The following is a 27279-nucleotide window of genomic DNA, read 5'->3' as shown; positions in this document are numbered from 1 at the left end:
TGATGGAAGAAAGGAAAAGTTGACGGTAATTTGTGTAGTGAGTGGGTGGCGTTGTCTAGTATATATCTTGGTACAGGAAGGTTCACAAGGCAGCAGTCTCTCAGCCTAGCCTTGTCAGCAAAGGTACCGGGTACCTCGTGTAGGTGTGAATTGAATCCCGCGCTCGCGATGAGGTGACGTCAAAGCCAACGCCCAACGCGTCTTCCCACCCTCAACTTTCCGACCTGATCTCCTCCATCTCTCGCCCCTCGACATGCGCGATAATGCTCGTCGTCCACCGAACAGCGCTCCGCCGGCGTCTACTCACCCAGCATGGATGCCGAGTCCCGAAGCCAAGGAGGCATTTCGCTTCCCGCGCGTCTCTGTGGCAGGCCTCGAAAGATCCACGTCTCGATGACATCGGCCACATTCTCGAGGACAATTTCCTGGTGATGCGCGACAAGTACGAAGTACCCAAGCATGCCATCATCCTCGCGCACGGTCTGCTGGGCTTCGACAAATTGCATCTAGCCGGTCAGAGCATTGCGTACTGGTATGGTATTACGGAGGCTCTGGCGGCGAAGGGGGTAGAGGTCATTACCGCCGAGGTTCCGCCTTCTGGACGAATTGAAGTGAGGGCGGAGAAGTTGGCGCGGGTCATTGAGGAGAAGGCTGGGGGAAAGGCGGTGAATATTATTGCGTATGCTTTCTATTCATCCTGCGATCGATGTTGATTCAAGACTAACAAATTTCAGGCATAGCATGGTTGGTCTATGATTACCAACTTGTGACGCGCACTGCTAACACGATACAGGGGTAATAGTATCGCCCTCTATTGAACGGCTTTAAAACTGATCATAACCCAGAGGATTGGACGCCCGGCACATGCTCTCCCGCATCCACCCACCAAACGTCAAGGTCCTCTCCCTAACGACGGTCGCAACACCACACCGAGGCTCCGCATTCGCAGACTACATCTTCAACCTAATAGGCACATCAAACGTGCCCAAGCTCTACCGCGCCCTCGAATTCTTCGGTCTCGAAACGGGCGCCTTCCGACAACTCACCGAAAACTACATGCTCGAGCACTTCAACCCGCGCACTCCAGACGTGGACAGCGTCCGCTACTTCAGCTTCGGGGCGACTTTCCAACCACAGCTGACTTCGGTGTTTCGACGTTCGCATAGAATTGTACAGCAAGCTGAGGGTCCGAATGATGGCCTTGTCAGTGTTTCCAGCAGCCAGTGGGGTACCTACAAAGGCACATTGCAGAATGTGAGCCATTTGGATCTCATCAACTGGACGAATAAGCTGAGGTGGTATCTCTTTTCGATGACCGGGCAGAAGCGAAAGTAAGTCTGGCCTGCCGCTCTTTGATTATCAGGAACTAAGGCCGTAACAGGTTCAATGCAATTGCGTTCTATCTTTCAATAGCGGGTAAGTTGTGGGTGACCATTATGGTTATGTTCGTGCTGATCTTCTCCAGACATGCTTGCCAAAGAAGGATTATGAGGAATATGGCAACACGATGGGCACAAGTCAAAGCTTCGAGAAGAAATTAGGTGTTTGGGATCATGGTCCAAGATCTCGACGGGAGATATGGCACATCTCACTAGCTAGCATCACCGCCGGTGCTCCAACCTGTAGTCGAGAGCTCTGAGGATAGATGTAAAATCGCCGAGATCGTCCCCAATCGGTCACATGCCAGCCTTACGGCGAGGGACGCGAAGCTTCAAGCTAGTGAAAGTTTAAATACAATTCCCAGCATTTCATCTTCAAAATTTCCAAACCACCACGACGCAACAACCACATTAACATCGCCCAGCCCATGGCTACTCCAACAAATATCGCTGACGTGCTCAGTGATCTTACTACCGCCACCCAATCTGCCATCACCGCCCTTCCGGATCCCACCACCCTCCTCCCACCAGACAACGGCATCTCTCTCCTCGACATCAAAAACGACCTCTTCCTCTCCTACCTCCAGGCGCTCGCCCTGCGCAACCTCAATGTCGTGCGCGCCGTCAAAGATGGCAAAAGTCTAGCCGAAACGAAGAAGCTGAACAGCGAGATTACGCGAAAATTGGTCGAGCAGAGGGTGTACATTGAGCGCGGCGTGTGGCCGCTAGAGAGTAAGATCAAGTACCAGATTGATCGCGTGGTCAAGGCTGCAGATGATGATGAGCGGGCGGGAAAGCTAAAGGCAGATGCGAAGAAGGTCAAGGAGCTTGCGAAGATGAATGGAAGGGATGAGTCCGAAGAGGAGGATTCAGATGATGAGGACGAGAGCGATAGTGAGGCGGAAGAGGACGAGGTGGCTGCGACCATGCATCGTCCCGACCCTTCAAGATTCGCACAAAGCAATGTGGATGCGGAGCGTGAGCGACAAGTTGACGAGGGAGGGGAAGGCGTTTACCGGCCTCCGCGCATCTCCGCCACCTCTATGCCTACAACAGAGACGAAAGAGCGCAAAGAGCGAAGACCAGGCCGCTCAGCCACTCTGGACGAGTACGTCAGCACAGAGCTCTCACAAGCTCCTCTCGCGGTCCCGAGCATCGGCAGCACAATCACGTCGGGCGGCCGGAAAACGAAAGACGCCAAGCAGCTGGCGCGCGAACAGGAGCGGCAGAACTACGAGGAGACGCATCTCGTGCGCCTGCCGCCGGAGTCGAGGAAGGAGAGGTCGAAGAACCAGCGCCGGGATCGCGGTGGGGGTTTTGGGGGCGAGGAGTGGAGGGAGCTGGGCGATAGTGTGGATCGGATTGGCGATTTGACACGGCGCAAGGGGAAAGATAATGCGCTTGATCGGAGTCGGAAGCGCCGGGCTGTGGAGGACAGTCCGCGGGATGATGGGATTGGGGCTGCGTTTGATGCGCGGAAGAAGCGGATGATGAAGAAGATGCGGCGGTGAGCGAGTGCCCCTGACCAATAACTTGTCCCAGGGCAGTAGAGACTATGTATCTGGAATTCGAGTGAAAGCCGAGAAGGCCAGTCCATCCTGTAGATGGAGATTCTTGCCCAAAGACTCGTCTCATGAAAAGTACTCGAGGTCCAATATGTGCCCAGGCTCTAAGAACCATAGGAAAACGTAAAACTTCATCCAATTTGTCCAGATAACGCTCGCGTTGGTACTGTTCAGAACGCTTACCAACATCCCATACGACCCATTCTCAGCGCTTGACCTCAGCGTCCACCTCGTCAGTCACCCCTCCCTGTTCTCCCCTAAGCTCAGCTGCCACCTCGCCCACCACGATGCCCTCTTAATGCTTACTCTCATCCTTCTCCTACTCAATCGCAAGACGCAAGAAGTCCATCGCGTTAGCCCCCGAGCGCTCAAGGTCCTGAAGGGCCCTCTCCAGGCCGTCGAAAGCGTCGACGGTCTCCGCATCGGCTTCCTCGGGATCGACGGCGATGTACTTGCCCTGCGCCATTTCCTCGTTCGCGCCGAAGGGCACGGTGATGTGGCCGTGCATCACGCCGCGGTGGTTGGCGACCGCCTTCTACGGGTTAGCGCGTGTACTCAGGGCGAGAAGGGGTTGAGGGTGTTGTTCGTACCGCGAGCTCAGTGAGCGTGCCTTCGACACTGAAGTTCTTCGCCTCGTTGACGAAGAGCGCGTTCTTCTCCCCGTGGGAATCGTGCGGGTGCTTGCGATGCGCGACCAAGCCGCTCAGCGCGTTCCAGCCAGGATGCGACATACTAGATGCGAAAACACGAATCAGCGACTGCATACTCTGCACGGCGAGCGAGGAAAAGGAGACGACGTACTTTGCGCTGCCCTGTGGGATGATGTATAGAGCGCGCATGAGGCGGTCGTCGGCGTCACGTTTGCGCCAGTCCTTGGGCGGATGGTGGGGTGTGCCACCGCCTAGGAAGATAGGGTCGCCGCGTGCCTTCATTATGCCGCCGCCGACGAAGACGATTGTGCCGGCGAACATCGCGCCGATCACGATTGGGAGCATGGCCATCTTGTTGATTGGTATTGGTAGATACTTGTAGAGCTGCTGTTGAAGTCGCAGTTGGAGTTGGAGTTGAAGGATGGGAAGGTGAGTGAAGAAGAAGAAGAGGAAGAAGAAGTCGGGAGGAGCAAAAGAATATCGCCGGCGCACTTTTGACCCATCCTGGTTTTTCTTCTTGGACACCGTGGCTAATACCGAAAGACTGGTTGGTTTTGGTGAGTGGCGAGGCTGTGGAGGTGGGATAGTGGTAAGCTGACCTCTTGCTGTCCAGGTGAGAAGTTCGCAGAGCTGGTGTTCACATGACACGTCCCACCGGTTCTTCAAAAAGATTCGGCTCTTCCAGTGCTGGAGCATGCGAACCACAGACTTTCTCCCCGGCTCGAGTTCGTAGGGGTCGAAGTATCGTCCGGTTCGAGTGGTCATGTGCGTGGTGAAGGAGTGGCGAAGAAATGCCCACACTCATCCCATGGGTACGGCCACACCGCCGCCGCGAATGACGCTGTGGCAATAACATTCCCACTCTCCATCCCCTTCGCGCCTCCTCCACTTCAACTTGCTCACGCTCTCGCGGTGCGTATTCCAGTTGCCTTCGTCATTCGCAGGCTGGCTACTGGGGCCCGACGTAAACCACACCACCGCGGTCTGCAGCTCGCGGTCGACAAAGGCGGAGAAATTGTACGCATTCATGCGCCACGCCGGATTCACGAGCCGCAGATTGTCGCAGTGCTTCAGGTAGTCTTCGAGAGCGGGCAGGTGTGGCCAGGCTCCGAAGTCCATGGAAATAAACTCGGTTTGAAAGGTGGCGGGGCAATGTCGAGGCATGATTTCGCGCGCGCGATACCCGTTCGACTCGTCCCATGAGCCCACGATCAGCTCGCTCAGGCACTCTAGGTGTCGGGCGATGTCCGCGATGGAGGCAGGTTGTTGATTGCTCTTAGCCCTGAATGGCGTGGCAGAGGAGCCGAAGGACATGGTCGAGGAGCCGGACGGCTTGGTCATGTTGGAGTAGCGGGAGAGGAGTGGATCAGAGGCCTTCCGTCTATGCCACGTTCTCTCCTTCGCATACCAGCGCCGACGGCGTGCGCGGCTGGAGGAGGGAGCAGAGATTTCTGTCAGGCCTCCCACAGTAGACACATCACCTACCTACTGCCAAGCAGCCGCGGCTGGGGAAGGCTTTTTATGCAGCGGTCAGGTAGGCATTGCGCTGTTTGGCGCGGCTCGGAGCATAACTGCGCCAGATTACTGTGTCCACCGTCCAACCACTGCCCACTCGGGTTGGTCCAATCGGCGCGACTCGCTCGCATCTTTCAGCCGCGCACCTCCAACCCGAACCGTTAATACCTTACCTTGACTTGAAACCCCCGTAGATCTTCGCGACAGCCCGGAACAAGCTTTCTCCGACCCCCGAAGCTTCCCCGCCTAAATTTTGGGCGATCATCAAAAAGTCTGTCCCTCAACTCTGGGTGATGGTTTCTTGCACCCTCCACGTTCCCGAGCCACCTCCAATCATTGCTGGGCGGTGAATGGACGCTTCGGCATACCTCAAGAGACACGGCTGGCGAGGCGACGGCCACTCGCTCGATCACACCAACCGCGGCATCAAGAAACCGCTGCTCGTCAGCCAGAAGGTCGATGTCCTGGGCCTGGGCAAAGACAAGCATGGGCCGGTGTCCGATCAGTGGTGGCTGCGCGCCTTCGATCAAGGCTTGAAGAATTTCGGCACGGGGCAACAGAGTGTGCTGGCCAGCGTCCAGCAGCACGGAATCAACAGAGGCGGCTTGTACGGGCGCTTTGTGCAGGGCGAGAGATTCGAGGGGAGCATTGGGCACAGTGCGGAGAGCTCGGGGATCTCGACTCCAAAGGAGAGACAGGACACTCCTCGCGATATGGCCATCGACATTCCTCCTCGAGATGAGCTCACCGCCGTTCCGGAAAGCATGGAGAAGCTGAATCGCAAGCGCAAACGCACTGAGCGACCTGTGGAGAAACGAGCACGGCGCAAACTTGAACCGGATGAGAATGCAGTGCAAATGGCAGAGGAGGAGCGAGCAGAAGCAAACGAGCAAGTGACACTCCCTCAAGAGAAGGCAAAGAAGGAGCGACCTCTACGAGACATCGACGGCCAAGCCAAACAATTCGTCGTCGAGGCATTGAGGCGTGGCCTCATTCCTGCCGGCCCCGGCGATGTTCGCCATGGCATGGTCCTCACCGGCGCGAACGCGACTGCCATGCGCACTGAGCCGCTCCCCGCCGGAATGCAAGAAGTCTTCGATCAAGTCGGCCTCCATACGCCCATGACACTTCCTGGTGGATCGGGGAGTAATGCTCTGAAGAAGCAGAAGATCGCTCGGGAGAAGATGAAGCGGGAGCTCAAGCGCGCGGCCAAGGCGTATTTGATGGGGGACAGGCCGCAACAACCCAAGGAGGAGCGCAATAAACCGAAGAAGCCTCGAAAGTCCAGGAAGGAGTCTGAAATTGCGCAGACGGATGCGGAACGACAGGCCGAGAAGCATGAACGTGCAGCGAAGAAGGAAGAGAGGAGACAGAAGAAGGCTACGGAGAAGGCTTGGAAAGCGTCACTGGCTGCGCAAGCCGCTTCAACCAATGCTGTAGTGGCAAATGGTGATGCCGAAGATCGTTCGGAAGGCTTTGTGATCGACACTGAAGGCGACGAAAATCTCACCAACCCACACACCCAGGCGAAAGTGCCGAGCGCCAACAGTAGACCTCTGGCCGGCCTCGAGCCCGCAGGTGACGAAAGCTACATCTACATCCCCGGAAGACCAGTCCCACTTGACCCGCGCATCTGGGAAGGCAAAGTCGTCAAAGACCTGCCCAAAGCCGTGCGCAAAGCGCGCAGAGACTGGATGGCAGCAAAGCGCGAGGCGAAAAAGGTGCGCGCCGGCCGCGCCCTTCCAGCGGCGCCCAAGGTTTCTCGTGGGCAACGCAAAATCGAAGAGCGCGAAGCCCTGGCCAAACAAATCTTGTTACATTCTCGCCGGGAAACCCAGGGCGCGGGCGATGGGTCCGGTATGGTTGCCCTTGGCGGCGTGCAGGATGTGCCGCTGGTGAAGGTCCAGTCTACTCTGGGTGGCTTTTCCAAGGAGGAAGTGGCCTTGGCCCGTGCGGTGGCGCGGCGAGTGTTGAAGAATGTGAAGCGTGAGGAGCGTGCGAAGAAGGTTTCGAAAGACAAGGGCAAGGGGTATAAGAAGCGGAAGCAGGCGTAGAAGGAAACAGGCAACGTGGTGGTCCGTCGGAATTTGTAGCGTTGAGCTGCGAGCAAAGGAGTGCATGCTCAGCGGCTGAATAGATATATCCGACCTCTTCTAGACGATCAGAGTCCGTCTATCTATTGCTCAATGCGTCCTGATATTTGCGGGTGCCTGGCTGCGATTTAATCGTTGGATCCAAATACCTTCGCCTGTGCGGCTCCCGCAAGGCTGGCGCAAGGCTCAAGGGTTCACGGTGAGGCTCGCGCCCGAAGCGAATGTTATTTCACTCATCATGCTTGACCATAGTACTATTCAGGCTTACTTATCTCCAGTCCAAGGACTTCCGTCGATAATTACGTACATTAATGTTGTACGTGCATACCCGCGATACCGTGACACAACGCATATGCACGTTGATCACCGGCCGAACCAGGCTGCCGGGTCCTGTTTCAACGCACAGTCATTCCACGTCCAATCGATTGCAATCGTCCAATCATTGGCATGAAGAGCAATTCCCTTCTTTTCCTTGCCAGCTGCCGCCTAATACACATCACATCACCTCACCATCGGAAGCTGGACCGTCTTCTGTATCTTGCATCGAGATCAATAAAGGCTGCCCGCTCACACACTCCGCCATGGCTCGGAAGAAGGCGATCCAGGAGAATCCCCAAACCGACAGCGCACTCTTCATCCCGCCATTGGAGCTGCGAACCAACATCTACCAGCAACTCTTCCGCATGTCAACGCTCGACCAGCCGCTCAATCTGATCAAAGTCCCGAAAGAGCAAGCGCGGAAGAAGCGCCCGACCGTCCTCTCCGTTCTTCTGACATGCCGCCGAATCCATCGCGAGGTGGAAACGATCTTCTTTGCGATTAACCACTTCGCCTTCGAGATGTCCGACGTCGCATCGAGTCTTTCTTCCTGGTCTCCTTCCTCGCTCAGGCTGCCCACGCCTCGCCTCGAGAGCATCCGCACATTGACGTTGAGCTCGGTTCGACAGCAGCGAGCCACGTGGTTCGTGCGGCACAGACTGCAGCAGATGCCGCAGCTCAATGTCCTGACGTTCGACGTCCAGCAGTGTGACTTTCGGCACATGGCTGCAACTCAGATGATACAAGAGTATCGCCAGCTAGAGGGCGTACCAGGCTATACGAAAGAGACGCTTGCACAACTGGGTGGGATGGACATGATTAGATATGGTGGATGGCTTGATGCTGGAGGGATCAAGGTCGGGGTTTGGTGCGAGGAGTTCATTGGGAAAGAGTATGTGGCAATTCTTAAGGGAAAGCCACGAGTGCGACCCCCTGAGTCGCGCAGCGGGACGGATGAGAGACCGAGAGTAGTTGTTTTCTGCAGGAGAACATGAGAGGCGAAGCACCAGCTCGCTGTTTTTCGGATTTCGGTTTCGGTTTCTAGTATGAGGTTCGGTGGTGAGTGTGTATTTCAACCAGTTGTGGACTCCGCGCAAGACTAGCAAAAAGTTAAGCGCAAGGCTTGGGTTGAAACCTCACTTCAAGTCCATTTGGGTGCAAAATTCACTTCAATGCACTTGCGCTAAGATTCACGTGCGTTTCACGTGCATTCGTTATTAACAGGGAAAGAACGAACTATCGTGTTCTTTCCCGATTCAGCTGCTCCTAGGCTGCCGGCTTGGTCAATCGCACACAGTCAATTTTCGCTCCATTCACACCGATCGATGTCCAGCCTTCTACACACTCACCACCCATTCACTTCACAATTACCAACCACCGACGCTCGGCCACTCGCATGCAAGGCAGTCATCCTCTTTTACCGTGCGGCGCAACGCGATTCGCACGCGCCAGAGCTCAGTTTGCTCGTCAACAGAAAGATTTGAGCCTCCGATCCGCTCCAACGAGGACTACCATCAACTCACAATCATGGCGGCTCAAACGAACGCCATCCAACTGGCTGAGCGCCCCATGGACCCACAAACAGAGTGTCGGCTGTTGAGTCTGGCGCCGGAGCTTCGTAACAGGATCTACCATGAGATATTCAGCATGTCGACGTTCGAAACCCCAGTCCGCCTGGTCAAATTCATAGTCAAGAGTACGGACAGGCCTCAAACCGTTCTCGCTTTCCTTCAAACTTGCCGCCAGATCCGCCACGAGGCCGAAGGAGTTTTCTTCGCGATCAACCACATCGCAACCCCGATCCAGTCCTTGACCCAACCTCTTTCCACGGGCAACATGTCCAGCGTTCGACTCGCGAGCATCCGCACGTTAACGGTGCGTAAAGCGCGTACATTGGCCATTGAGCGCTTCGTGGAGCGGTGGCTTTCTCAGATGCCAGAGTTGAAGGTCCTTACTTTCGACGAGATTCCATGTTGGCCTCCACAGAAGCTTTACCAGATTCTCGCTCGCTACCATCCGGAGGTGCCGCTCCACCAGTTGAGCAGGTTGGATCGCATCAGACATACTCGGCCGCATTACCAGAGGTCGATGAAGCATGCGCCCTGGCGTTGGGAGGTCTCCGGTGAAGAGTTTCTGGCTTTCATTACGGGAGGTGGAGTAAAAGGGAGGATCACTTGCATTGGGAAGGGGGAATAGATGACGAATAAGCATGTGACGGGTGGAAAGTTGGGATACACAAGACGGTAAAGGTCGTGCAAAACGAGAGGAAAGGGGGCCAAGGGCAGTTTGCTGAGCAGCAAACATGCAGTACTACATGAGATGTTTGCTGCAGTGAGTACGAATCCAGATAAAAGGGCGATGGTCTGTCTTCAGTGAATAAGGCTGGCATCCATCTTTGCATCTAAGCGGCATTTCTTCCTTCATTACATACTTCATGGCCCATCTCTGCCTTCTGATTCGGTCGCCTCTGTTCGCGATTCACCGATGACTCGCCACCTCGTCCGGAGGTCGTTATAAATATTCCCAGCCTTGCTGCCTTTTGACCGTTCTGTCTGGATCCCTAACATCTCGACACTATCATGGCGACCACCACCTTCGATCCACAGACAGAATCTCCGCTGTCCAGCCTGCCGGCTGAACCGCGAGACCGAATCTACGGTCTCGTTCTCACGGTGTCGACAGAGGATGGACCAGCCCAGCTGGGGAAGTCGTCTTCCAAGAAGCAAGCGCGCCCAACCTGCCTCTCACTCATCCAGACATGTCGTCTGATACACTCGGAAGCTCAAACGATGTTCCACGCTGTCAACTTCTTCAAGATCAACGTCGACCTCATCCGCAGCTTTACCCGCAGGACCTCCATCGACCGCCTCAACTGCATCACCATATTGACGGTGCAAATTTCCGAAAAAGCTGAATGTGTCACCCGCGCGGTGAAGTCGCTCACTCGTCTAGCCAATCTCAAGAAGGTCACCATGAAAGTCGAGATGAAGTCCATCAAGTTCTTCGCCGAGCTCATCGCGGAGGTGGAAAGGGGCTTTGTGGCCGAGGAGATCAAGCGCAAGACGAGTCTTGAGCAGGTCAAGGTTATTGCTGTGGGGAAGGACAAGCCGAACCTGGAGCTGTATGCGTGGGATCCTGAGAATGGTGAACGGCTGGTGGGAGATCCATTCGCGTAGAAGGTAGTTTCTGAAATCAACGAGAACAGGGAGTCGGATCGAGAAGGTTATGGAAGTATGATCTAGAAGTGGAGTAGCTTAGACAGTCGAGTATCTCACCACCGCATCGTTTGGAACGGCTACTTCGCTTGTTTACATAGCATCAGATTCGGCATGCGCTGAATGTAGATCCTACCTCTCAAAGCTTCGCCTTCTTCTTCTTCGCCGCCTGCTCCTTAGCAAACTGCTCAATAGCCTTCCTCGGCTCATCAGTCTTGCCCCTCTGCCTCAACATCTCGCATTCCCGCTCGTTCGCATCTAGCAACTCCTGCCTCAAAGGCGCCATGAGCAGATTCTTATTGTCACGCAAAGCTCCAGCAGGCTGCTCAGCAATGCGCTTAGCAATCTTCAACACTTCATCCATGAAGCCCTCCTTCGGCAGGATTTTCGTGATCAAGCCGGCGTTCTCCAGTTCCTGAGGAGTGAACCGCTCTCCGCCGAGAATTAGGGCCGAGGCTTTCTGACGCCCCATGGAGTTTCTGAAAGTTACGCTCGCGCAGGCTTCGGCGCAGAGGCCGACTTTCACGAATGGGGTGAAGAAGAAGGAGTCGGGGACGGAGTAGACGAGGTCGAAGAGCGCGATGCTGCTCGTGCCGTAGCCTACTGCCGGGCCGTTGACGGCGGCGATGGTGACTTTTTCCGCGTTGATCCAGATCTGGTGCATTTCTCTTTACGTTCACGTTAGTCACACTCGGCGGAGATGTTTTGGAGGATTGCTCACCGCAGCAGCTCAATGTGGTCGTCGGGGAGCACTGGGCCTTGGGCCGGGACGTCGCTCAGGTTCAAGCCGGTGCTGAAGAACTTGCCTTCACCGGTAAGGACGATGACCTTGACGGCTGAATCGCTCAATGCCCATTTGAACGATTCGATGAGAGCTTTGTTGGACGCCTTGGATAGGGTGTTTGCGGGCGGGATGTCGTAGCTGATGACCGCGACGCCGTTCTGGACGGAAGTCTTCATCAAGTCGATCTTGGGTGCCGACATGATGGGAGCCGTTTGACTGAAGGTGCGCGCGATGTTGAAAGCTAGTGGAGTGCGATACGGAGTTGCCGAGATAGGTTTCCAGGAGGTTAGAGAGGGGATAGCGGCTCGAGTCGGTGCTCGGATGGTAGTCGCGCGTAGGGAGAGTGCTTGTATCCAACGTCTTGAGCTCATTGGCATTCGTCGCTAGTAGTACATTATCTATTCAGTGTGCAATGCCGATGTTTCGGGGAAGAGGATGACGGTCGTTGCTCCGCACTTGAGCCTAGGCTCACGACGGTGCTCAGTTCTGTGCGTGGCGTTCTGGCATATTCACCTTCAGCCACAGTGCGGTCAAGCTGGGCTGTGGCGCGTTCCCCGGCGACCCGAGGCTTACCCTAATCACTCCCATATGGCTGTCACATGCAAGCTGCAACATCGTCACTCTTGGAAGCAGCCGAGTGTCCTCCAGGCAGCACGTCCTCCCGATGATCGAGTGTTCTGGAAGACTCATCAACCCATACCGCCGCCACATCGAGTGATGCCACGCAAGGTCTCGTTGGACCCAGTCCATAACAATGGCCGCCCAATCCACCCTCCGCCATCCCCAACCCACCGATCGCTTCTCACGCCTCTTCGACCGCCTGTATGAGAAGCTCATCACCTCCGTCGACTCATGGCAACACCGCAGTCCTCGCTCGAAGCGGACGACGCGCCTCATCGCCGCTCTCGCCCTTACCCTGACCATCATCACCACCAGCTATGGCGGCTACAGATACCGAAGACGGAAGCGGAAGGAAAGAGAAGAAGGACGCACACTGGTCCGCATGAATAGCAGTAAGAAGCTGGACGATGGCACACGGGTCATCTACGTCCCCTACAAAGATGGACAGACGAGAAGGGTCACAATCCATCCCACCAAGGCCACAACATTCGATGCGCATCGGAGACTCTTCCTCAACCCACCCGTGCAAACAGGCATGGTCCGAGATCCGTCTCTGGGCGTGCCGTCATCAAGCATCAAACCCGGGATGAACCTGGCCTTCTTGCATCAATACATGAGTCTGATGAGCATCATGGTGCCGAGATGGCGAAGCAAGGAGTCCGCTCTGCTCGTAATGCTGTCCGTGTCTCTTATCGCGAGGACCTGGCTTTCCATCTTCACAGCGAAGCTCGAGGGTCGTATCAATGGCGACTTGGTCGCGGCGAAAGGTCGTCCATTCCTCAAAAGCCTCTGCTTGTTCCTCGGCGTTGGGATCTTGGGAGCCAGCGAGAACCACTACATCAAATATTTGCAAGCAAAGGTCAGCATTGCTTTCCGAACTCGTCTGACCAGATACATCCACGATCTATACGTCAACCCGAGCATGGCTTATTATAAGTTGCATAATCTGGACGGGGGAGTTGCACATGCCGATCAATACATCACACAAGACGTGACGCTCTTCTGCGACCAAGCCGCCAGTTTATTCTCTTCCATTGGAAAGCCGCTGGTCGATCTGTTTGTCTTAAACTTTCAGCTCTATCATTCCCTCGGTCGCTTCGGTGTGGCTGCATTGTTGACAAACTACTTCACCACTGCAACACTGCTTCAGAACATGGCCCCTCCCTTTGGCCGCCTGAAGGCGCTCGAAGGCCTCAAAGAAGGACAGTTCCGAGCATTACACTCTCGTCTCATCGCGAACGCCGAAGAGGTCGCTTTCTATGCTGGAGGTCCTACAGAGAAAGTCCAATTGGAGCGGGGGTTCAAGGAGCTTCGCACTGTCATGCAGGGCCTCTATAAAGTACGCGTGGCGTACAACATGCTGGAAGACTTTGTGATCAAGTACTGCTGGTCTGCGTCGGGATATCTGATTACAAGCATTCCCGTCTTCCTGCCTATGATCACGCAACTGGCGCACGATAGAACAACAGCAAGGGACACGGGCAAAGCGAGACTACCGCCCACCACCGACGACTCCTCCTCCTCAAACCGCATGACACAATTCGTCACGAACAAGAATATCATGCTCAACCTCGGCGACGCTGGCAGTCGCCTCATGTACTCGATGAAAGACCTCTCCGAACTCGCCGGCTACACGTCGCGAGTCTTCACCCTCGTCAGCACCCTCCATCGCGTCAACGCAAACGCATACTACAAACCCCGGAATCGGTATCCAGAGTTGTACAGCCTAGCAGATGTCGACGGCACGCTAGCGAAAAGCTTCGACGGCGTGCGGCTGGAGAACGTGCCCGTAGTAGCACCCGCCTTGTTCCCCATGGGTGGCGAAGAGCTCATCGAGAGCCTGACTTTCCAAGTCAAAGCAGGCGACCACGTTCTAATCACCGGTCCAAACGGCGCAGGCAAAAGCGCCGTCGCACGCATCGTAGCAGGCCTCTGGCCCACCTTCCGCGGCATCACCGCCCGCCCCCGCGTCACAGGCGAAGACGGCATCATGTTCATCCCGCAGCGCCCCTACCTAACCGTCGGTACCCTGCGCGACCAAGTCATCTACCCGCACACAGAAATGGACATGCAACAAGCGGACCGCCGGGACGCGCAGCTGCAAATCATCCTCGAGCAGACGCGGCTCGGGTACTTGCCTGAGCGAGAGGGCGGGTGGGACACGAAGAAGACGTGGAAGGATGTGTTGTCGGGGGGCGAGAAGCAGCGCATGCAAATTGCGCGCTTGCTGTATCATGAGCCGCGGTATGCTTTTATTGACGAGGGGACGTCGGCCGTCAGCTCGGATGTGGAGGGTTTGCTGTATGAGACTTGTAAAGGGGTTGGGATCAGTAAGTTGGCCATCCGCTATGACGATTGATGTGAGACTAACGATGATGCAGCACTAATCACCATCTCCACCCGCGCATCGCTCAAACGCTACCATGACTTCACCCTTACGCTTGGCTTGGGCGATGACGCGAGCGGGTACGAATTCCAGCGCATTGGAACGCAGAGCGAGAGGGAGAGTGTCGAGGCGGAAGTGCGGGAGCTGCGCGACCGACTCGCGCATGTGGAAGAGTGGAAGCGCAGACGGGATGAGATTGACGAGGAGCTGAAGCAAGTCTGGACGGTGGAAAAAGAGGAAGAGGCCCCTGAGGAGCCCGAGTCCAACGCGACGGAGGGGCAGATTTGAAGTCAGGAAGGGCGTTGAATGAATAAATGATGCCCTCGAAGATTGTGAGATACCACAGCGCTCGCTGCAAAACGATTTACATGCCAAAAACTCCGCGCTTCTATATCTCAAATCGCAAACGCCATGCCAAACGAACGCATCTATATCCTTGCCTACTCCCCATCCTTCTGCTTCGTCTCCTCCACCTTCGCCCACGGATCCGGCCGATGAAACTCCTCCTCCTCATCATCCTCTTCATTGTCCTCCAATCGCACAGTATGCAACTTCCCCTCCGCAGCATCGACCTCAGAGTCCACACTCTCCGCAGCTCCCGGCGTAGCATCCTGGGGACTAGCATCGAGAACCACAGGCCCGCCGGCGCGAATCGGGTTCCTGGCGGGCAATTTGGGGGGTTCGCGTTTGGGCACGGTGACGAGGCGCGCTTTGGAGATGACTTGCGCTGCGGCCGGGGTTGCGGCGGATTGCTGCTCGATGATGTGTGCAGGTTCTTCTTCTTCGTCATCATCATCGTTGTCGTCTTCGCTTTCGTCTTTGCGTGCTTCTGCCGGGGAGTGCGTGGTTAAAGGTGGAGTTTGAGGGGGCGTGGTGTACCCGTTTACGTTGCTGGCGCTTTCGGGCGTGGCTTTGTCCTGATCGGGGATGTTTTCGCTTTTCGCGGGGGCGGACGCGTCGCTGCCTGTGCGATGGAGGTCGGAGTCTGCATCACCGTCGGTCTGTGTGCTCATGTCGGACATTTGGACTGTAGGCCGAGCCGGCAGGAATGGAGGAGGAAGACTTCGTCGGGGTGTAGGATTGGATGCACCGGCGCTCAGACGCCAGCTACTGCGCGCGCTCGATGATCGCTGCCGCTCGATGCTGTTGCGGCCGTAGATGTTGTGCACGGGGCTGGTGGGGGCGGGATGGAAAGAGAAGGCCTCCCAGCTTGCGCGCTTCTGCGTGCCGGCTTCTTTGATCGACATGCCTTCTTTCTCGAGCGCCAGCACGCCGTACGGGTCCGGGTCTTCCTTATCCGGCACGCCGAAGACGTGTCCGCCTTCGAGCAGGTAGTCGCCTGGTGGTGCCTCGTTGGGCATCATGCTCTCGTCTACGTCGCTGTCTCCTTGTGCTGCCCGGATGGTTTCCAGGAGTCGTTTTACTTCGTACGGAGGGTGGCGCACTTTGCCGGCCAGGATGTCTTGGACAGTTAATGCTTGGCCGTAGAAGCGTTCGTTCTCGTCGTTGCGCTCGATGACCACGCTGCCGTCGATTTGCACGCCGGCGTAGAAGCCTCTGCTCTTCAGGTAGGTGAAGATGGGCGCTTGCCGCTTGTGCAACTCGGTGTCGAGGATTCCACCCGCGCCTACGGGACCCGCGGCTACACTGATCTCGCTGCCGAGAGTACATCGCACTCGTGTGAAGGCCTGCATGGCCTCGGTGGTGTTGATGACAATCACGCAGTCGTAGATGTCGACACCGACGAGGAAACCCAGCCCAGCGGTGTGCAGCAGGATTCCCGAAGGAGGGGACCAGCTTCCATCCTCTTTTCGAGCCACGAGGACCCCCGAGCCGCCTGCACCGGAGATCCACAAGCCCGTCCGCATGGTGGTGAAGATGGCGAGGCCCTTGGCATTCTGGATGACGCTCGTGGGGATTTTCTTGATTACCTTTTGCTTCTGCTTCGGCCCGTCTTGCGGCGTCGTTTCTTCTTCGGCGTAGAAGCCGTCCTCTGCGAATCATACAACGCTGTCGTCAGCCCTGCCGTACTGCACGCACACACATCTCACAGCAGGGGAGGAGAGGGGTGTCTCACTGCAGAAGGTCTTGAGGATGCGCGCAGCCTTATCACTCTCCTTGTCGAGCGTGGTGGGCCAGAAGGCCTCGCTGCCCAGCTTGTTGCTCAGCCTGTTCACCGGCGCGCCCAGCTTGTCCATGGCTTGCCATGTCTTGTCGAAGCCCGTCTTGCTTCCGCCCTTGACCCGCTCCCAGAGCGTGGGCTGAGACATGGTGTCTCTCCTTACTTCTACTCTTCTCGTCGCCTGGCACGGAGTCTGTGTGCTCCTCGCCGACTCCGCCGCGGCCGCCGCAGCAGATGGGGTAGTACAGGATATCAGGCGGGGAAGAGAGGAAAGGAAGTCATCTTACAATCTGACAAACGCAGGGAAGAGAAAAGGACGGCACACAGGCAGGGTACGTCTCACGCGTGCCTGCGTCAGCCGATTGTTCGTATTTTAGTCTCTGGCCCAGCGGGAGCCTGCGGCATGGGGAAGCGCATGCAGCTCTCTACTCATCCGTTTAGCCTTGACTTCGCGTCGCCAGTGACGTACGCTCTTTCGGCCCCGGCTGTTGAGTTTCGCGTGCGCCTTCCGATCCCAACTTTGGTTGTTCCATTGTCGGTTGCGTGAGTGCACGGCACCTCTCACCACGAAATGGCTCGCGACACTCTGACACATGTCAACGGAAGGTCTGACAGATGTCATGAGGTTGGGATTGTGCGTCTGTCCTGCATTGCAGTACTCGTCTCCGTCTGCTTTGGAATCCGGCCATCGACCCTTAGCGGACCCGCCAAAACTTACCCCCATCATGAAGAGTCATAACGTGGAAACTCCGACTACATATACACATCGATCTCCGGCAAACGATATGGAATATCTCTCGAGGCCCCGAAGCATCATTCCGAGGACATCGTGAGACTACTCGCAGCATTTCCATTCCACCACCAACATGGCAACATCATATCCAGCAGTAAAAGTCATCATCGTCCCCGGACCGTCCATCTCCGAGCAAGAATGGTGGCCACAAGTCCACGCCCTCGTAAACGGCGCCTACGAGTTCAAAGACCTCTCCATGTTCCCCCCAACCTGGTACCGCCTCAACCTCGATCCCATCAAAGGCGCCAAAGGTCTAGCAGCGGAACTCGGCAACGAAGGACATCTAGCCGTCGCCTTCGATCACGCCCAGCAGCCCATCGCCTGCGGCGGCATGCTGCCCTTCCGCGGGGAGAAATGGATCCAGAGCGCGTTTGAGAAGAAGTCCGACGCGGAGATTGCAAACGGTGCTCGGCCCGCGACGGTGTTGCCCTCGGATTGGGAAACGTGCTGCTGGTGTGTTGGCCCCTCCGCACGTGGCCAGGGGCTGAGTCGGCGCATCTTGCAGGAAGTCATCGACTTCCTGAAGCCTAGAGGCGCCCAACGACTCTATTCCAATTATGTCATGGCCGAGACGGGGGATTTCTGGCCCAAGCTGGGTTTTGTATCCGTTCCTGGAGCCGGAGGCATGCTGCCGAAAGGCTGGCAGAAGAACCCGGCGGAGGAGGGCCTTAGGGCGGACATCCATTTTGGGCTGGGCGTACTGGCTTTGTGACGGACACGATGTCTTCAGAGTCGGCTTGTGTAGATGAATATCGGTAAGTCAGTGTGCTCTTTCTGAAGATGTTATGTGATGACAAGAGCTGGGGCCATAAGATGTTCAGCCGCTGTTTGCTGGTCGGATCTGCTTACAAGCCAGCGTATTCATATCTTCTCAACTTCGTCTGATTTCTCTCAAGCAAAACATGTTGGCAAGCGAATTCATTGACTCGATCGTCGCTAATGGACTGCAGTAGAGAATAGATCCACCACGGCTAGATGGACGTCGAATCCACAGCTCCAATTTCCAGCCACTCACTGAGAATGAGGCTGCCTTTGCACCAACTTGGCGGTGTGGAAATGCAAAACCAAAAACATTGGTCAGATGAACTTCGCCAGTGGTCGCCCACCTGACTACTACTCATCCGATTTGAAGCTTAAGTGCCGGGGAGCAGACGAGACCCGCTGTGTCCTTCAATCGATGCAACCAATGTGAATGCTGCGGCGCCAGGATTGATCATATATCTTTAGATGGCTGGTAGTCATGCTGGGGAGAGGACGTAAATCACGGATGACGATCATGAGATGAGGGCTCCTGTCAAACTGAGATAATTTATGGCAGATAATGTCCAACATATCCATTTCATCCCTGCGCCTCCTCCCATCGACTGCGACTCAACGTCCTCGCAACCCGAATCCTCCCATCCTCCTCCTCCTTCGCCCCCTCCACCTCATCCCCGGGCAACAAAACCGCCTTATCAATCGCAACCGGCAAACCCCTATGCCTCCCCCTCAACATGACCGCGCAAAGAATCAACTTGCTCAAAATGCGCCACGAGCCCGAAAAGCTGTAATCGGCGTACGGCAAGCCAATGCTGATCCCCACGCAGCCGTACGCGCTCACGATTTCGAAGATGAAGTTGAACACGCTGAACACAGCGGGGTCGTTGTTGAACTTGCTGCTTTCGATTATCATTATGAGGAAGAGGGCGAGCACGAGGAACCAGGCGTCGTGCGCGAGTTGGGCGCGCAGCTGGTGCCGGATGAAGTGCGTGTTTGGTTCTTGGGTTGCGGGTTGGGCGGCGCTTAGGGAGGCGAGGTGGGAGCCGATTGTTTTGGCGCGCTTGAGGAGGAGGGTGCTGGTGGAGAGGGAGCGGGGGAAGGGTTTGTCCTCGTTGGGGTTGGGGTTGTCGTCGTGGTCTGGTTGGTCTTCGGCGTAGATGCCGAGGCTGCGCTCTTCGTAGACGTTGCTGTTGCGCATCGTGATTACCACTGGGTACACGCTGATGTACATCATGACGACGTACAGGACTAGCAGGCTGATGCGTAAGTTGGGAATGGTGACGACGTAGAAGCCGCCGCTTCGCACGGCGAAGGCTTGGAACAGGCCGTCGATGACGCGGTACCGGAGGGGCAGACCGGCGTCGAGCTTTTTGTTGTTGATGTTGAGGATCTCGAAGGCGGCCCAGTCGATCGCGTTTAGGGAGAACACGGATGCCGCGAGCCACCAGGTGTGCTGCGAGGGGAACAACGTTGTGTAGCAGCGTCGTGGGTGGTCCAGCAGGAATTTGAGAGTCTGGGTTCTGACGGTCCAGTGACTTGTTGGAGGTTTGTTTCGAGCCAGCCTTGAGCAAAGCTTGTACAAGCACCATACAAAGAGCCGCAGGAACAGCGGAAATGCGGTGTTGCCGGCCAAGATGAGCAAGCTCATGGTGATCAACATATAGTAGCTGCGCTGGAAAGCGACCATGTTGGCATCGACCAGACTCATCCCGGAATTGTTAAAAGCAGACACAGCATTGAATGCCCCAACCCAGAACGGATTGAGAGCGTTGACTTCTGCCGCACCTGGATTGTTGAGCATAACCCACAATCCGCATCCTATGCAGCCGAACAGCTGCCACAAGACGTAATACGCAGGTATCATCCACGACAGGAACTCGATGGCGCGATACTCGTAGCCGCCAAGCTGTTCGCGCTCGGCGGCGGTCAAGTTGTTGAACTGCGAGTTGCGACTGATCCAGCCGGCAGCTGCGGACGGGAGATATTTTGATATGTCACCGTGACGGATGTTGCTACTGAATGTAGTCTCCGTCCGACTGAAGCCCGGCGGCGATGCACCGTCTAGGGCAGTGGAGTTATGGAATGCAGTTGATGGAAGAGCGCCAACGCCCTGCATGGAGAACAAGCCGCTGTGTTGACGTCGCGGGGGGCGCGTTCCCGAAACGGCACTGGTAGGATGACCTGCACGAGCTGGGGCGAATTTGGTGTCGTCGGAGAATACAATCGCTCTCGGGTGGGCGTCTGTTGGAGGTGAATCCGCTGGGTCTGCCTTCGGTTCACTATCTCTACTGGCACCGTCTGGAAAGTAGTTGGTGATGCTGTCAGTTCTGTTCATGCCTGGCCCACCCCTCCTCTCTTCTGGCGTGAGCTCCTCGCTCAACGGAGCCCCATCCTCCAAGGTTGGAGGTGTGCTGGTCTGCTCATCCGGAGTTTCCGGCTTCCTCTCACCGGGCTCTCCGTCTGGCGGCCGGCTTGTGGCGCGTGGCTCGGCATCGCCAACAGCCCATGTTTTGACCTTGCTGATGGTCCGCCGTCCCAATCCCTTCTTCCGTCTCTCCTTTTCGTCGAGAAACCTCCTTTCAAAGGCCTTCTTTCGGACGTGAACAACGAACGCGCTTACAAAGACGGGGCTTCCGGCCAAGATCAACAAGAAGAGTAAGACTTGCTGAAAGGTGTTTAATGCGGAGAGATTTACCGGATTGAGGCCGGCCTCGGTCATGGCGGATACGGTGAAGAAGAGGGCATTGGTGAAGTTGATGTGATGGGCGGTAGTGGTGGAGCCCCAAAAGATGAGAGCGGTGAGAAGAGCGGTAAAGATGAAGTACATCCAGTGGATGGTGAGGAAGTTGAGGGGTGGTAGTTGACGACGAAGGAATCGCATCGGCCGACCCAATGGCCCAAGCGACGGCATGTTTGCAGAGGGTTCGAGTGCACGAAGCGGACGTAATACTATGTCTGGTCGAGAGAAGACTGCTGTACGGCTGGTCCTTTCGGGACGCGCCTGAGTCGCTCCGGGCGTGTCGCGGCGGTCATGACATCCATGAATTGTTGGTCAGAAGATACTAGCGGGTGCGCTAAGGATGCGATTTGTCGTTTGCGCGCGAGCTATGCCGAAGACGTAGTAATGATAATGTGATGTATACACGCACGCCTCTCTACCGCGTTATTCAGAGGAGATGACGTCTCAGGCCGGTGGTTGTTCCGGATTGGGGTTAGGGCGGCACGTGGAGAGTGGCGCTGAGCTGCTGCTGAACCTCGCCCACCATTTCCCCCATCTCCCCCATCAACTGCCAATAGCGCTGGCGGACAACTGGTATCCAGCGATTCGATGAGCTGGAGCTAAAGAGACAAACGTCACCCTTTCACTAGAGAAGGCTGTGTATGCAAATCTGGCCCAGTCTGGAAGCAAAGCTTGAACGCCTGCCAAGTGCACAGCCGCGTTGAGGCCCGACACCTGCCCCGCGATGTTGGTTTGGGCGGCAAAAAGGTTGGTAACAGGTTCCTGCATATTTTGTTATCTGCTCTTCAACTCCCTTACATCTTTCTCCTCTGCACCTGATTGTTCACGCAGAACGGTTCTTTCCTACCAGCACACGATTCTCGCTCCAGCTCGACGTTCTTCCAACAGCATTGCATCTGCGATTCTGCAACGCCTACATCTACGTCATTGAGCTCGCACCCACCGACAAACTACTCCTCCAACCGCAATAATGGCTGGCCATCACGACCCGAAATTGCTCTATACGGTCAATGGGATCAAAGCCTATCACATCCAAGATGGCGAAGAGCAATCGCTCACCCCATCTGGCCCACAGACCCTTTCCCTGCTCATGGTCCCCACCAACTCGCCCTTCGCCGACCTCTCCACCACCATCCCCCAGAATGAGGCGCCCGACGAGGACTTCTACCTCCACCTCCACCTCCCACCCGAGCTCGACCTGCCCATGCCCGCCAGCACTCAGATCTATCACCAACCTCCTTCCTCTTACTTGATCCCTCGCTGGGACCTTGGAGCCGAGACCGGAGCCTTCACCAAGATCGAGTTTCCCAGAGTGGGATACGGCACCACGCAGGAAGATGTGGACACATTTGAGACCATCCTTGCTCAGTGTACCGCGTTCCTGGAAAGAGCAAGACCGCCTGTGCCCCCCAGGAAAGGCGAGAAGAGCAGCCAATACAACCCAGCCGACTACGCTCCCGGCGGAACGCTGTACGATCCCGATGCAAAAGGCCAAGAGCATGGCCAGATCGTCCTCATCGACGAAGACGACGGGTCAGTCGTTGGTGAGCTCGGCGGCGACGCCAAGATCTTCGAGGATCCGAGCCTGAAGATTGGTACCAAGGATCCCGTTGAAGTGCAGGTGACACAAGATGGGAAGCGGATTGAGGTTCGCCCCGTAAGCGAAGACTACCTCCGTCTGTCAAGACATCCCGCGTACAAGGACAGTAGCCTGGTCCAGAATGCCGCCACGGCGTCTCGTCTGATCGTCACCTCCAGCAGCTACATAGGAAACATCCTCACCTCTGGCGCCGAGTCCTTCACGCAAAAGACAAAGCCCAGCGCGAAGCCTCTGGAATTCAGCCCGGCGACCCACAACCGCGTGCGGAAGATTAATACTCTTACCCAAGAAACAGCGCGCATGAGCAGCAAGACCATTGGACGCATCACCGACGTTGCCCAGAATGCAGCAGCGACGATGTCAGGCCACAAAAAGATCCGCCCCTCCAAAGGCTTCGATGAGAAAGGCAACCCGCTCCCGCAAGAAGAGTACAACCCCGGTCTCCTGAACAAGAGTATGATCGCTTTCAGCACCATCGCAGACGGCATCGCCACCTCTGGGAAGCAACTACTGACCACCGGCGGTGTGGCTGCATCGACAATGGTGGGTCACAAATGGGGCGAGGAAGCTGGTTCCATGACCGCGGATCTCGCAGGCGGGGTGAAGAACGTGGGACTCGTGTACATCGACGTCGCTGGAGTCAGCCGCAGGGCGGTGATCAAGAGTGTGGCGAAAGGAATGGTTGTTGGAAAGGTCAAGGGAGGTGGCCAGGTGGTCGTGGGTGGTGGAGATGGAGGCACTGTGCCTGACAACGATGTCAAGGCTTATCAGGAGAGCGCCGCTGGCGCTGGCAAGCAAGACTACGGTCCCTCCTCTGGCAAATACGAGCCCGTTGGTTTTGGGAACTCGGCTCCCCCGAGGTACGAAGACTTTGGCGGGGGGAAGAAGCAGTGAAAGTGCAAGGCTTCTTTTATGCTCTACGCTCGACTGACTTGGTCGAGCGACGGCTGAGGAGGGGAAAGAGTAAATGATGAGTAACGAAAAGCAATAGTTAGCATTGTATAGCCTCTGAGAAATCGAAAGCTCTCTGTACTATACATTTATAAGTCCTTGAGCGATCCATCGAGGCGAACAGTCTAAAGTATCAGAAAATCACGTGAATCCGCATCCCTAGCGCGTTTTCAAGTGCCTGCCTACAGTACCTGAATCCGCGAAACCCAACCTCACTCCACATCACCTTCTCGCAACCTCACAACGCGAACTGTGTACACACATCTGCACCATGCGTACTCTCCCTCCAAAGTCGAAACGAACATGTCCACCTTCGACGGCAACGTCGCCGAGTTCCCTGACATCCGCATCGACTACTTCCGCCCAGCAAGTGGCAACGCCAAACCCGCCCTCGCCTACTTCCTCAGCCACGTGCACTCCGACCACCTCCTAGGCCTCGAAGCATGCAAGTCGCCCTTCATCTACTGCTCCGCAGCAACGCGGGACATCCTGCTCCGCCTGGAGAAGTACCCTCACCGGATGAACTTTGCCAAGGGCATTCTGGAAACGCGCAAGCAGACGTATCGGCATTTGAAGAACTTGCTGAAAGCCATTCCGCTTGAGACGCCGACTGTGCTGGAGCTGTGTCCTGGGAGGGAGATCAAGGTCACGTTGTTCGATGCTAACCATTGCGTTGGAGCGGTTATGTTTCTCGTCGAGGGCGATGGCAAGGCTGTGCTTTATACTGGGGACATTCGTTCGGAAATGTGGTGGGTTAATTCTTTGACAAGAAACCCGATTATGTTGCCGTATGTTGCTTCCGAGACCATGGATGCGCAAAAGAAACTGGATTGCATCTATCTTGACACCACGTTTGTGGTTAACGGAAGGGAGGCGCCTTTTGCAGAGTTCCCTTCGAAGGCGGACGGGCTACGAGAGCTATTAGGAAAGGTCGCTCAGTACCCGACGGACACCCTCTTCTATCTCGATGCGTGGACTTTTGGGTACGAGGATGTGTGGCAGGCGGTGTCCCATTTTCTCGGCTCACGCATCCACGTCGACGACTACCGATACGGCTTGTACCGGTCGTTGATCAATGGCGTCGAACCGAAAGCACCGGAAGCTGTCAAATTGATTGGCTCCCGTTGTGGCAACCACTTTCAAGAAGGAATTTTGACTCCTTCGACCAAGGGGTGTCGTATCCACAGCTGTGAACAGGGGACGGGATGCGATATATGGAGCAAAGGTGGGCGTCTTCGTCCGCATGGGTACCATAACATACTGACTGGGGCTAGATTTCGTCCGCATCACCCCAATCGTTACACGACACAACAACGTAGAGCTCGTTGAGATGGGTGCAGGCGGAGGTCAAGGTGATCTAAACCAACAGCACGAACTCGAGTTCGACGATCCCCAAATCGTTGGCAAGCTCATGGCACTCTGTGCCTCTGAACTGCGAGAACAGCCACAGCTACTTTCAGGAGTTTTACAACTACTCGCTGCTTTCATCAACAATCCAACGACGCCATCGTTGAAACTCGACGGCTTCAACCTCGGCGCAAACCAAGAGGATTTGACGACTGGCGATCTTACTCTGGCCGACTCGGACGATCTACCTTTGGAGAAGGTGGTGTCTGTATTGTCGAGAATTGTCACCAAGATGAAGAAGGGGGATGCCATCGGCGCGGTTGATACCAACAAGCGACCAGATGGGCTTCCGAAACGAATCGTAAGTAGCCACAGCGCAGATCATTTGAACACCACTGACCACCCGTAGACTTTCCCGTACTCACGACACGCCTCACACGCGGAATTGTGTTATCTGGTCGAAGCTTTCAAACCCCGAGAGATACATCCTTGTACCGTTGATGAAAAGAACTGGAATGCCGCATGCTCAATGGCTTCGCTTTTCGGTCATCTCTACGATGGGGTTCCAGTTTTCCGGCATGATCAACAGATGCTCCAGAGGAAGGATTTGGTCTCAGAGGAAGGCAGGACTCACCCGGGACTTACGTCCTCGGCAAGTCCTGCAAGCGAGTATGCAACGCCTCGAGCTGGGCGTGCAGGTGAGCAAGGCGATGGTGGCGAAATTCCCCGGCCCATTGAGATGAATGTCCTCGAGGCCGCTGCTGGGAGAAAGCTTCCGAACGAGCAACAAGATATGGTCAATGACCGAGATACTGGGCCTTCCATCCACTCTGGCTTGGAGAAAGACTGCCGTGCACCTCCTTCCACAAAGAAGAGAAAATCGAGGGAATGCTCTGGTACCCGTGCGGAAGGCGAGGCTGAGGAGGACGGCAGCTCGCCTGTACACACTCCTCAGGCGAAGAGACGAGAAGTCTCGGAACTCGACCCTACAGACCACGACCCTGAGAAGGACAGACAGTCAATTCAACCCGATCCAGATGCGATTCACATGAGCTCGCCCACCTCTGACGAAATACCCACCTCCAGACTAGGCTCATCGCCAGCGAATGCTCGGCTGGCTTTCCGACAGGAAGTGTACAATGCTGTATTGGGCATCGGGGGAAGCACTTGGTCTGACATTGGACTTATTAGTACCCGTCGGCATCGTGACGGAGAGGAAGAATTATGAATCACGACTTGTACGAAATTGAATACGAATAGATGTCCAGCAAGTGGGATGACGACAGTGGGGCCTGTTCCCTGCCAGTCGCCAGCCAAGTTTCAAGTTTCCAACCTCAGCCTTCTCGCTATCCAAGCTAACACCACTTTCATTTCTTTCCACAATATCACCCAACTCTAATATGGTTCAAGCGATTCCAACAAGATTCAAATGACATTGACCTGATCCAGACTATAATCGTAAACCAAACAACTCCGGCAAAATGGAAATCATCATGGGCCTAGGCCTCGCCCTGCCGGTAGTCACCACAACCGGCATCTCCGTCACAACCGGCGTAGCCCAAGGCGTGAGCGAGCAAAAGAAACAAAACGCCGACGCAGCCAACCAAACACGCATGCTGAAATTCCACCTCGACGTCCGCGTCGACGACGACTCATCACAGCAGCGGAAACCCAACAAAGACGCCGACTTCAACAACTACATCGTCACCCTCCGCAACGACAAGCTCTGGGTCGAGGCGAAGAGCCCTATAACGCGATTACCGGATAATGTCGCGCATCATCCGTTTACGGGGTTTTATTTGGCGTACCCGGACAACGACAGGCCGTACACGCGCGGACTGGTGAGCACCATCAGCGTTGATCCGCCGATGCTAAACTGGATCTACATCGACAAGGACACGCTGGAGGCCAAGTACGCCAGCCGGAGCGGGAGTATTGCGCATCATGTAGGCAGCTACGATTGGACGAGTGAAGAGGGGGACGATTCGTGTATTACGTTTGATGAGTGGGAGGGGTTTTTGGCTGTGGAGGAGGCGGAGGGGGAGTGGGCTTTGTACTTTGATGTGGAGGATGATGGGTTGAAGGGGGTGAGGAAGGGGAGGCGGGCGGTGGAGGTTAGTCTGGTTAGGAGGGTGATTAGCGAGCAGGAGACGAATAAGTGGGGTTTGGGGAGCGAGGGGAATATTGGGTTCAAGAAGACGAGGGAGGTGTGAGAGCACAGGGTTGCTTGCTTGAGAGCGCACTCGTCGTTTGCGCAGGGCCGACGTTCGAGCTCACACGGAGGAGGAGCCAGCAGCTCTATCACGCGACACAGGAGACCACGAACTACCCGTTCGGGCAACGAGAAGCGTAGACTCCATGACGACACCCCGCGCCAGACGGACGAAAGACAGACCAGCGCAGCTCGAAAGATCGAATATTGATTCATCGTTACGCTAAGC

The 27279-nt window shown here is 55.9% G+C and overlaps 16 protein-coding genes across 16 annotated transcripts; 11 read left to right on the top strand and 5 right to left on the bottom strand.

Moving 5' to 3' along the window:
• The first annotated feature begins 180 nt into the window (after window positions 1-180).
• On the top strand, window positions 181-1769 carry BDY17DRAFT_297420 (putative triacylglycerol lipase). The gene is made up of 5 exons (XM_033733597.1): window positions 181-679; window positions 735-748; window positions 848-1331; window positions 1382-1416; window positions 1466-1769. The coding sequence occupies exons 1-5, from the start codon at window positions 264-266 to the stop codon at window positions 1489-1491; spliced, it is 975 nt and encodes a 324-aa protein (XP_033590000.1). The 5' UTR covers window positions 181-263; the 3' UTR covers window positions 1492-1769.
• Window positions 1770-1807: 38 nt separating this feature from the next.
• On the top strand, window positions 1808-2878 carry BDY17DRAFT_243003 (uncharacterized protein; the record flags this gene model as incomplete). The annotated part of the gene is made up of 1 exon (XM_033730399.1): window positions 1808-2878. A coding segment is annotated over one exon (1071 nt), but the record flags the coding sequence as incomplete, so codon positions are not given.
• Window positions 2879-3188: 310 nt separating this feature from the next.
• On the bottom strand, window positions 3189-4451 carry BDY17DRAFT_147326 (uncharacterized protein). Its single transcript, XM_033729589.1, has 3 exons — window positions 4194-4451; window positions 3746-4124; window positions 3189-3676 (listed from the first exon to the last, which is right to left on the bottom strand). The coding sequence occupies exons 1-3, from the start codon at window positions 4357-4359 to the stop codon at window positions 3487-3489; spliced, it is 735 nt and encodes a 244-aa protein (XP_033589998.1). The 5' UTR covers window positions 4360-4451; the 3' UTR covers window positions 3189-3486.
• Window positions 4396-4935, bottom strand: BDY17DRAFT_310436 (uncharacterized protein; the record flags this gene model as incomplete). Its single annotated transcript, XM_033735434.1, has 1 exon — window positions 4396-4935. The coding sequence occupies one exon, from the start codon at window positions 4933-4935 to the stop codon at window positions 4396-4398; it is 540 nt and encodes a 179-aa protein (XP_033589997.1).
• Window positions 4936-5313: 378 nt separating this feature from the next.
• Window positions 5314-7306, top strand: BDY17DRAFT_297414 (uncharacterized protein). The gene has a single exon (XM_033733596.1). The coding sequence runs from the start codon at window positions 5460-5462 to the stop codon at window positions 7161-7163; it is 1704 nt and encodes a 567-aa protein (XP_033589996.1). The 5' UTR covers window positions 5314-5459; the 3' UTR covers window positions 7164-7306.
• A 311-nt stretch (window positions 7307-7617) lies between these two features.
• Window positions 7618-8781, top strand: BDY17DRAFT_147290 (uncharacterized protein). The gene has a single exon (XM_033729586.1). It carries the CDS (start codon window positions 7784-7786, stop codon window positions 8513-8515), a length of 732 nt encoding a protein of 243 aa, XP_033589995.1. The 5' UTR covers window positions 7618-7783; the 3' UTR covers window positions 8516-8781.
• On the top strand, window positions 8655-9897 carry BDY17DRAFT_147301 (uncharacterized protein). Its single transcript, XM_033729588.1, has one exon. It carries the CDS (start codon window positions 9048-9050, stop codon window positions 9714-9716), a length of 669 nt encoding a protein of 222 aa, XP_033589994.1. The 5' UTR covers window positions 8655-9047; the 3' UTR covers window positions 9717-9897.
• A 1-nt stretch (window position 9898) lies between these two features.
• Window positions 9899-10724, top strand: BDY17DRAFT_147292 (uncharacterized protein). Its single transcript, XM_033729587.1, has one exon. The coding sequence runs from the start codon at window positions 10100-10102 to the stop codon at window positions 10694-10696; it is 597 nt and encodes a 198-aa protein (XP_033589993.1). The 5' UTR covers window positions 9899-10099; the 3' UTR covers window positions 10697-10724.
• Window positions 10725-10874: 150 nt separating this feature from the next.
• Window positions 10875-11719, bottom strand: BDY17DRAFT_324157 (ClpP/crotonase-like domain-containing protein; the record flags this gene model as incomplete). The annotated part of the gene is made up of 2 exons (XM_033737140.1): window positions 10875-11403; window positions 11457-11719. The coding sequence occupies 2 exons, from the start codon at window positions 11717-11719 to the stop codon at window positions 10875-10877; spliced, it is 792 nt and encodes a 263-aa protein (XP_033589992.1).
• A 412-nt stretch (window positions 11720-12131) lies between these two features.
• BDY17DRAFT_280457 (putative ABC transporter) lies at window positions 12132-14829 on the top strand. Its single transcript, XM_033732043.1, has 2 exons — window positions 12132-14470; window positions 14522-14829. Exons 1-2 carry the CDS (start codon window positions 12274-12276, stop codon window positions 14812-14814), a joined length of 2490 nt encoding a protein of 829 aa, XP_033589991.1. The 5' UTR covers window positions 12132-12273; the 3' UTR covers window positions 14815-14829.
• Window positions 14830-17084, bottom strand: BDY17DRAFT_297409 (uncharacterized protein). The gene is made up of 2 exons (XM_033733595.1): window positions 16604-17084; window positions 14830-16519 (listed from the first exon to the last, which is right to left on the bottom strand). Exons 1-2 carry the CDS (start codon window positions 16794-16796, stop codon window positions 14967-14969), a joined length of 1746 nt encoding a protein of 581 aa, XP_033589990.1. The 5' UTR covers window positions 16797-17084; the 3' UTR covers window positions 14830-14966.
• Window positions 17064-18466, top strand: BDY17DRAFT_147230 (uncharacterized protein). Its single transcript, XM_033729585.1, has one exon. It carries the CDS (start codon window positions 17515-17517, stop codon window positions 18151-18153), a length of 639 nt encoding a protein of 212 aa, XP_033589989.1. The 5' UTR covers window positions 17064-17514; the 3' UTR covers window positions 18154-18466.
• A 314-nt stretch (window positions 18467-18780) lies between these two features.
• On the bottom strand, window positions 18781-21081 carry BDY17DRAFT_250811 (cation transport protein-domain-containing protein; the record flags this gene model as incomplete). Its single annotated transcript, XM_033731109.1, has 2 exons — window positions 18781-20261; window positions 20490-21081. The coding sequence occupies 2 exons, from the start codon at window positions 21079-21081 to the stop codon at window positions 18781-18783; spliced, it is 2073 nt and encodes a 690-aa protein (XP_033589988.1).
• A 606-nt stretch (window positions 21082-21687) lies between these two features.
• On the top strand, window positions 21688-23575 carry BDY17DRAFT_297404 (senescence-associated protein-domain-containing protein). Its single transcript, XM_033733594.1, has one exon. It carries the CDS (start codon window positions 21911-21913, stop codon window positions 23432-23434), a length of 1524 nt encoding a protein of 507 aa, XP_033589987.1. The 5' UTR covers window positions 21688-21910; the 3' UTR covers window positions 23435-23575.
• A 131-nt stretch (window positions 23576-23706) lies between these two features.
• On the top strand, window positions 23707-26163 carry BDY17DRAFT_297403 (beta-lactamase-like protein). The gene is made up of 3 exons (XM_033733593.1): window positions 23707-24716; window positions 24766-25199; window positions 25248-26163. The coding sequence occupies exons 1-3, from the start codon at window positions 23795-23797 to the stop codon at window positions 26064-26066; spliced, it is 2175 nt and encodes a 724-aa protein (XP_033589986.1). The 5' UTR covers window positions 23707-23794; the 3' UTR covers window positions 26067-26163.
• Window positions 26164-26319: 156 nt separating this feature from the next.
• BDY17DRAFT_310426 (uncharacterized protein) lies at window positions 26320-27051 on the top strand (the record flags this gene model as incomplete). The annotated part of the gene is made up of 1 exon (XM_033735433.1): window positions 26320-27051. One exon carries the CDS (start codon window positions 26320-26322, stop codon window positions 27049-27051), a length of 732 nt encoding a protein of 243 aa, XP_033589985.1.
• Window positions 27052-27279: the final 228 nt, after the last annotated feature.

The sequence above is a fragment of the Neohortaea acidophila genome (assembly GCF_010093505.1).
Source record: "Neohortaea acidophila strain CBS 113389 unplaced genomic scaffold BDY17scaffold_5, whole genome shotgun sequence".
NCBI lineage: Eukaryota > Fungi > Ascomycota > Dothideomycetes > Mycosphaerellales > Teratosphaeriaceae > Neohortaea > Neohortaea acidophila.
The sequence above is the reverse complement of the archived record's forward strand: the minus strand, read 5'-3'. Positions and strand labels throughout refer to the sequence as shown.

Coding starts and splice junctions, on each gene's coding strand:
- BDY17DRAFT_297403 (XM_033733593.1), top strand. CDS start 23,795: ATGTCCACCTTCGACGGCAACGTCGCCGAGTTCCCTGACATCCGCATC. Junction 24,717..24,765: donor ATGCGATATATGGAGCAAAG/GTGGGCGTCTTC, acceptor GACTGGGGCTAG/ATTTCGTCCGCATCACCCCA. Junction 25,200..25,247: donor ATGGGCTTCCGAAACGAATC/GTAAGTAGCCAC, acceptor GACCACCCGTAG/ACTTTCCCGTACTCACGACA.
- BDY17DRAFT_297420 (XM_033733597.1), top strand. CDS start 264: ATGCTCGTCGTCCACCGAACAGCGCTCCGCCGGCGTCTACTCACCCAG. Junction 1,332..1,381: donor ATGACCGGGCAGAAGCGAAA/GTAAGTCTGGCC, acceptor AGGCCGTAACAG/GTTCAATGCAATTGCGTTCT. Junction 1,417..1,465: donor GTTCTATCTTTCAATAGCGG/GTAAGTTGTGGG, acceptor GATCTTCTCCAG/ACATGCTTGCCAAAGAAGGA.
- BDY17DRAFT_297404 (XM_033733594.1), top strand. CDS start 21,911: ATGGCTGGCCATCACGACCCGAAATTGCTCTATACGGTCAATGGGATC.
- BDY17DRAFT_147230 (XM_033729585.1), top strand. CDS start 17,515: ATGGCAACATCATATCCAGCAGTAAAAGTCATCATCGTCCCCGGACCG.
- BDY17DRAFT_147292 (XM_033729587.1), top strand. CDS start 10,100: ATGGCGACCACCACCTTCGATCCACAGACAGAATCTCCGCTGTCCAGC.
- BDY17DRAFT_280457 (XM_033732043.1), top strand. CDS start 12,274: ATGGCCGCCCAATCCACCCTCCGCCATCCCCAACCCACCGATCGCTTC. Junction 14,471..14,521: donor TTGTAAAGGGGTTGGGATCA/GTAAGTTGGCCA, acceptor ACGATGATGCAG/CACTAATCACCATCTCCACC.
- BDY17DRAFT_147301 (XM_033729588.1), top strand. CDS start 9,048: ATGGCGGCTCAAACGAACGCCATCCAACTGGCTGAGCGCCCCATGGAC.
- BDY17DRAFT_147290 (XM_033729586.1), top strand. CDS start 7,784: ATGGCTCGGAAGAAGGCGATCCAGGAGAATCCCCAAACCGACAGCGCA.
- BDY17DRAFT_147326 (XM_033729589.1), bottom strand. CDS start 4,359: ATGACCACTCGAACCGGACGATACTTCGACCCCTACGAACTCGAGCCG. Junction 4,125..4,193: donor TCTCACCTGGACAGCAAGAG/GTCAGCTTACCA, acceptor TTTCGGTATTAG/CCACGGTGTCCAAGAAGAAA. Junction 3,677..3,745: donor ATCCCACAGGGCAGCGCAAA/GTACGTCGTCTC, acceptor TTTCGCATCTAG/TATGTCGCATCCTGGCTGGA.
- BDY17DRAFT_297409 (XM_033733595.1), bottom strand. CDS start 16,796: ATGTCTCAGCCCACGCTCTGGGAGCGGGTCAAGGGCGGAAGCAAGACG. Junction 16,520..16,603: donor CATCCTCAAGACCTTCTGCA/GTGAGACACCCC, acceptor TATGATTCGCAG/AGGACGGCTTCTACGCCGAA.
- BDY17DRAFT_297414 (XM_033733596.1), top strand. CDS start 5,460: ATGGACGCTTCGGCATACCTCAAGAGACACGGCTGGCGAGGCGACGGC.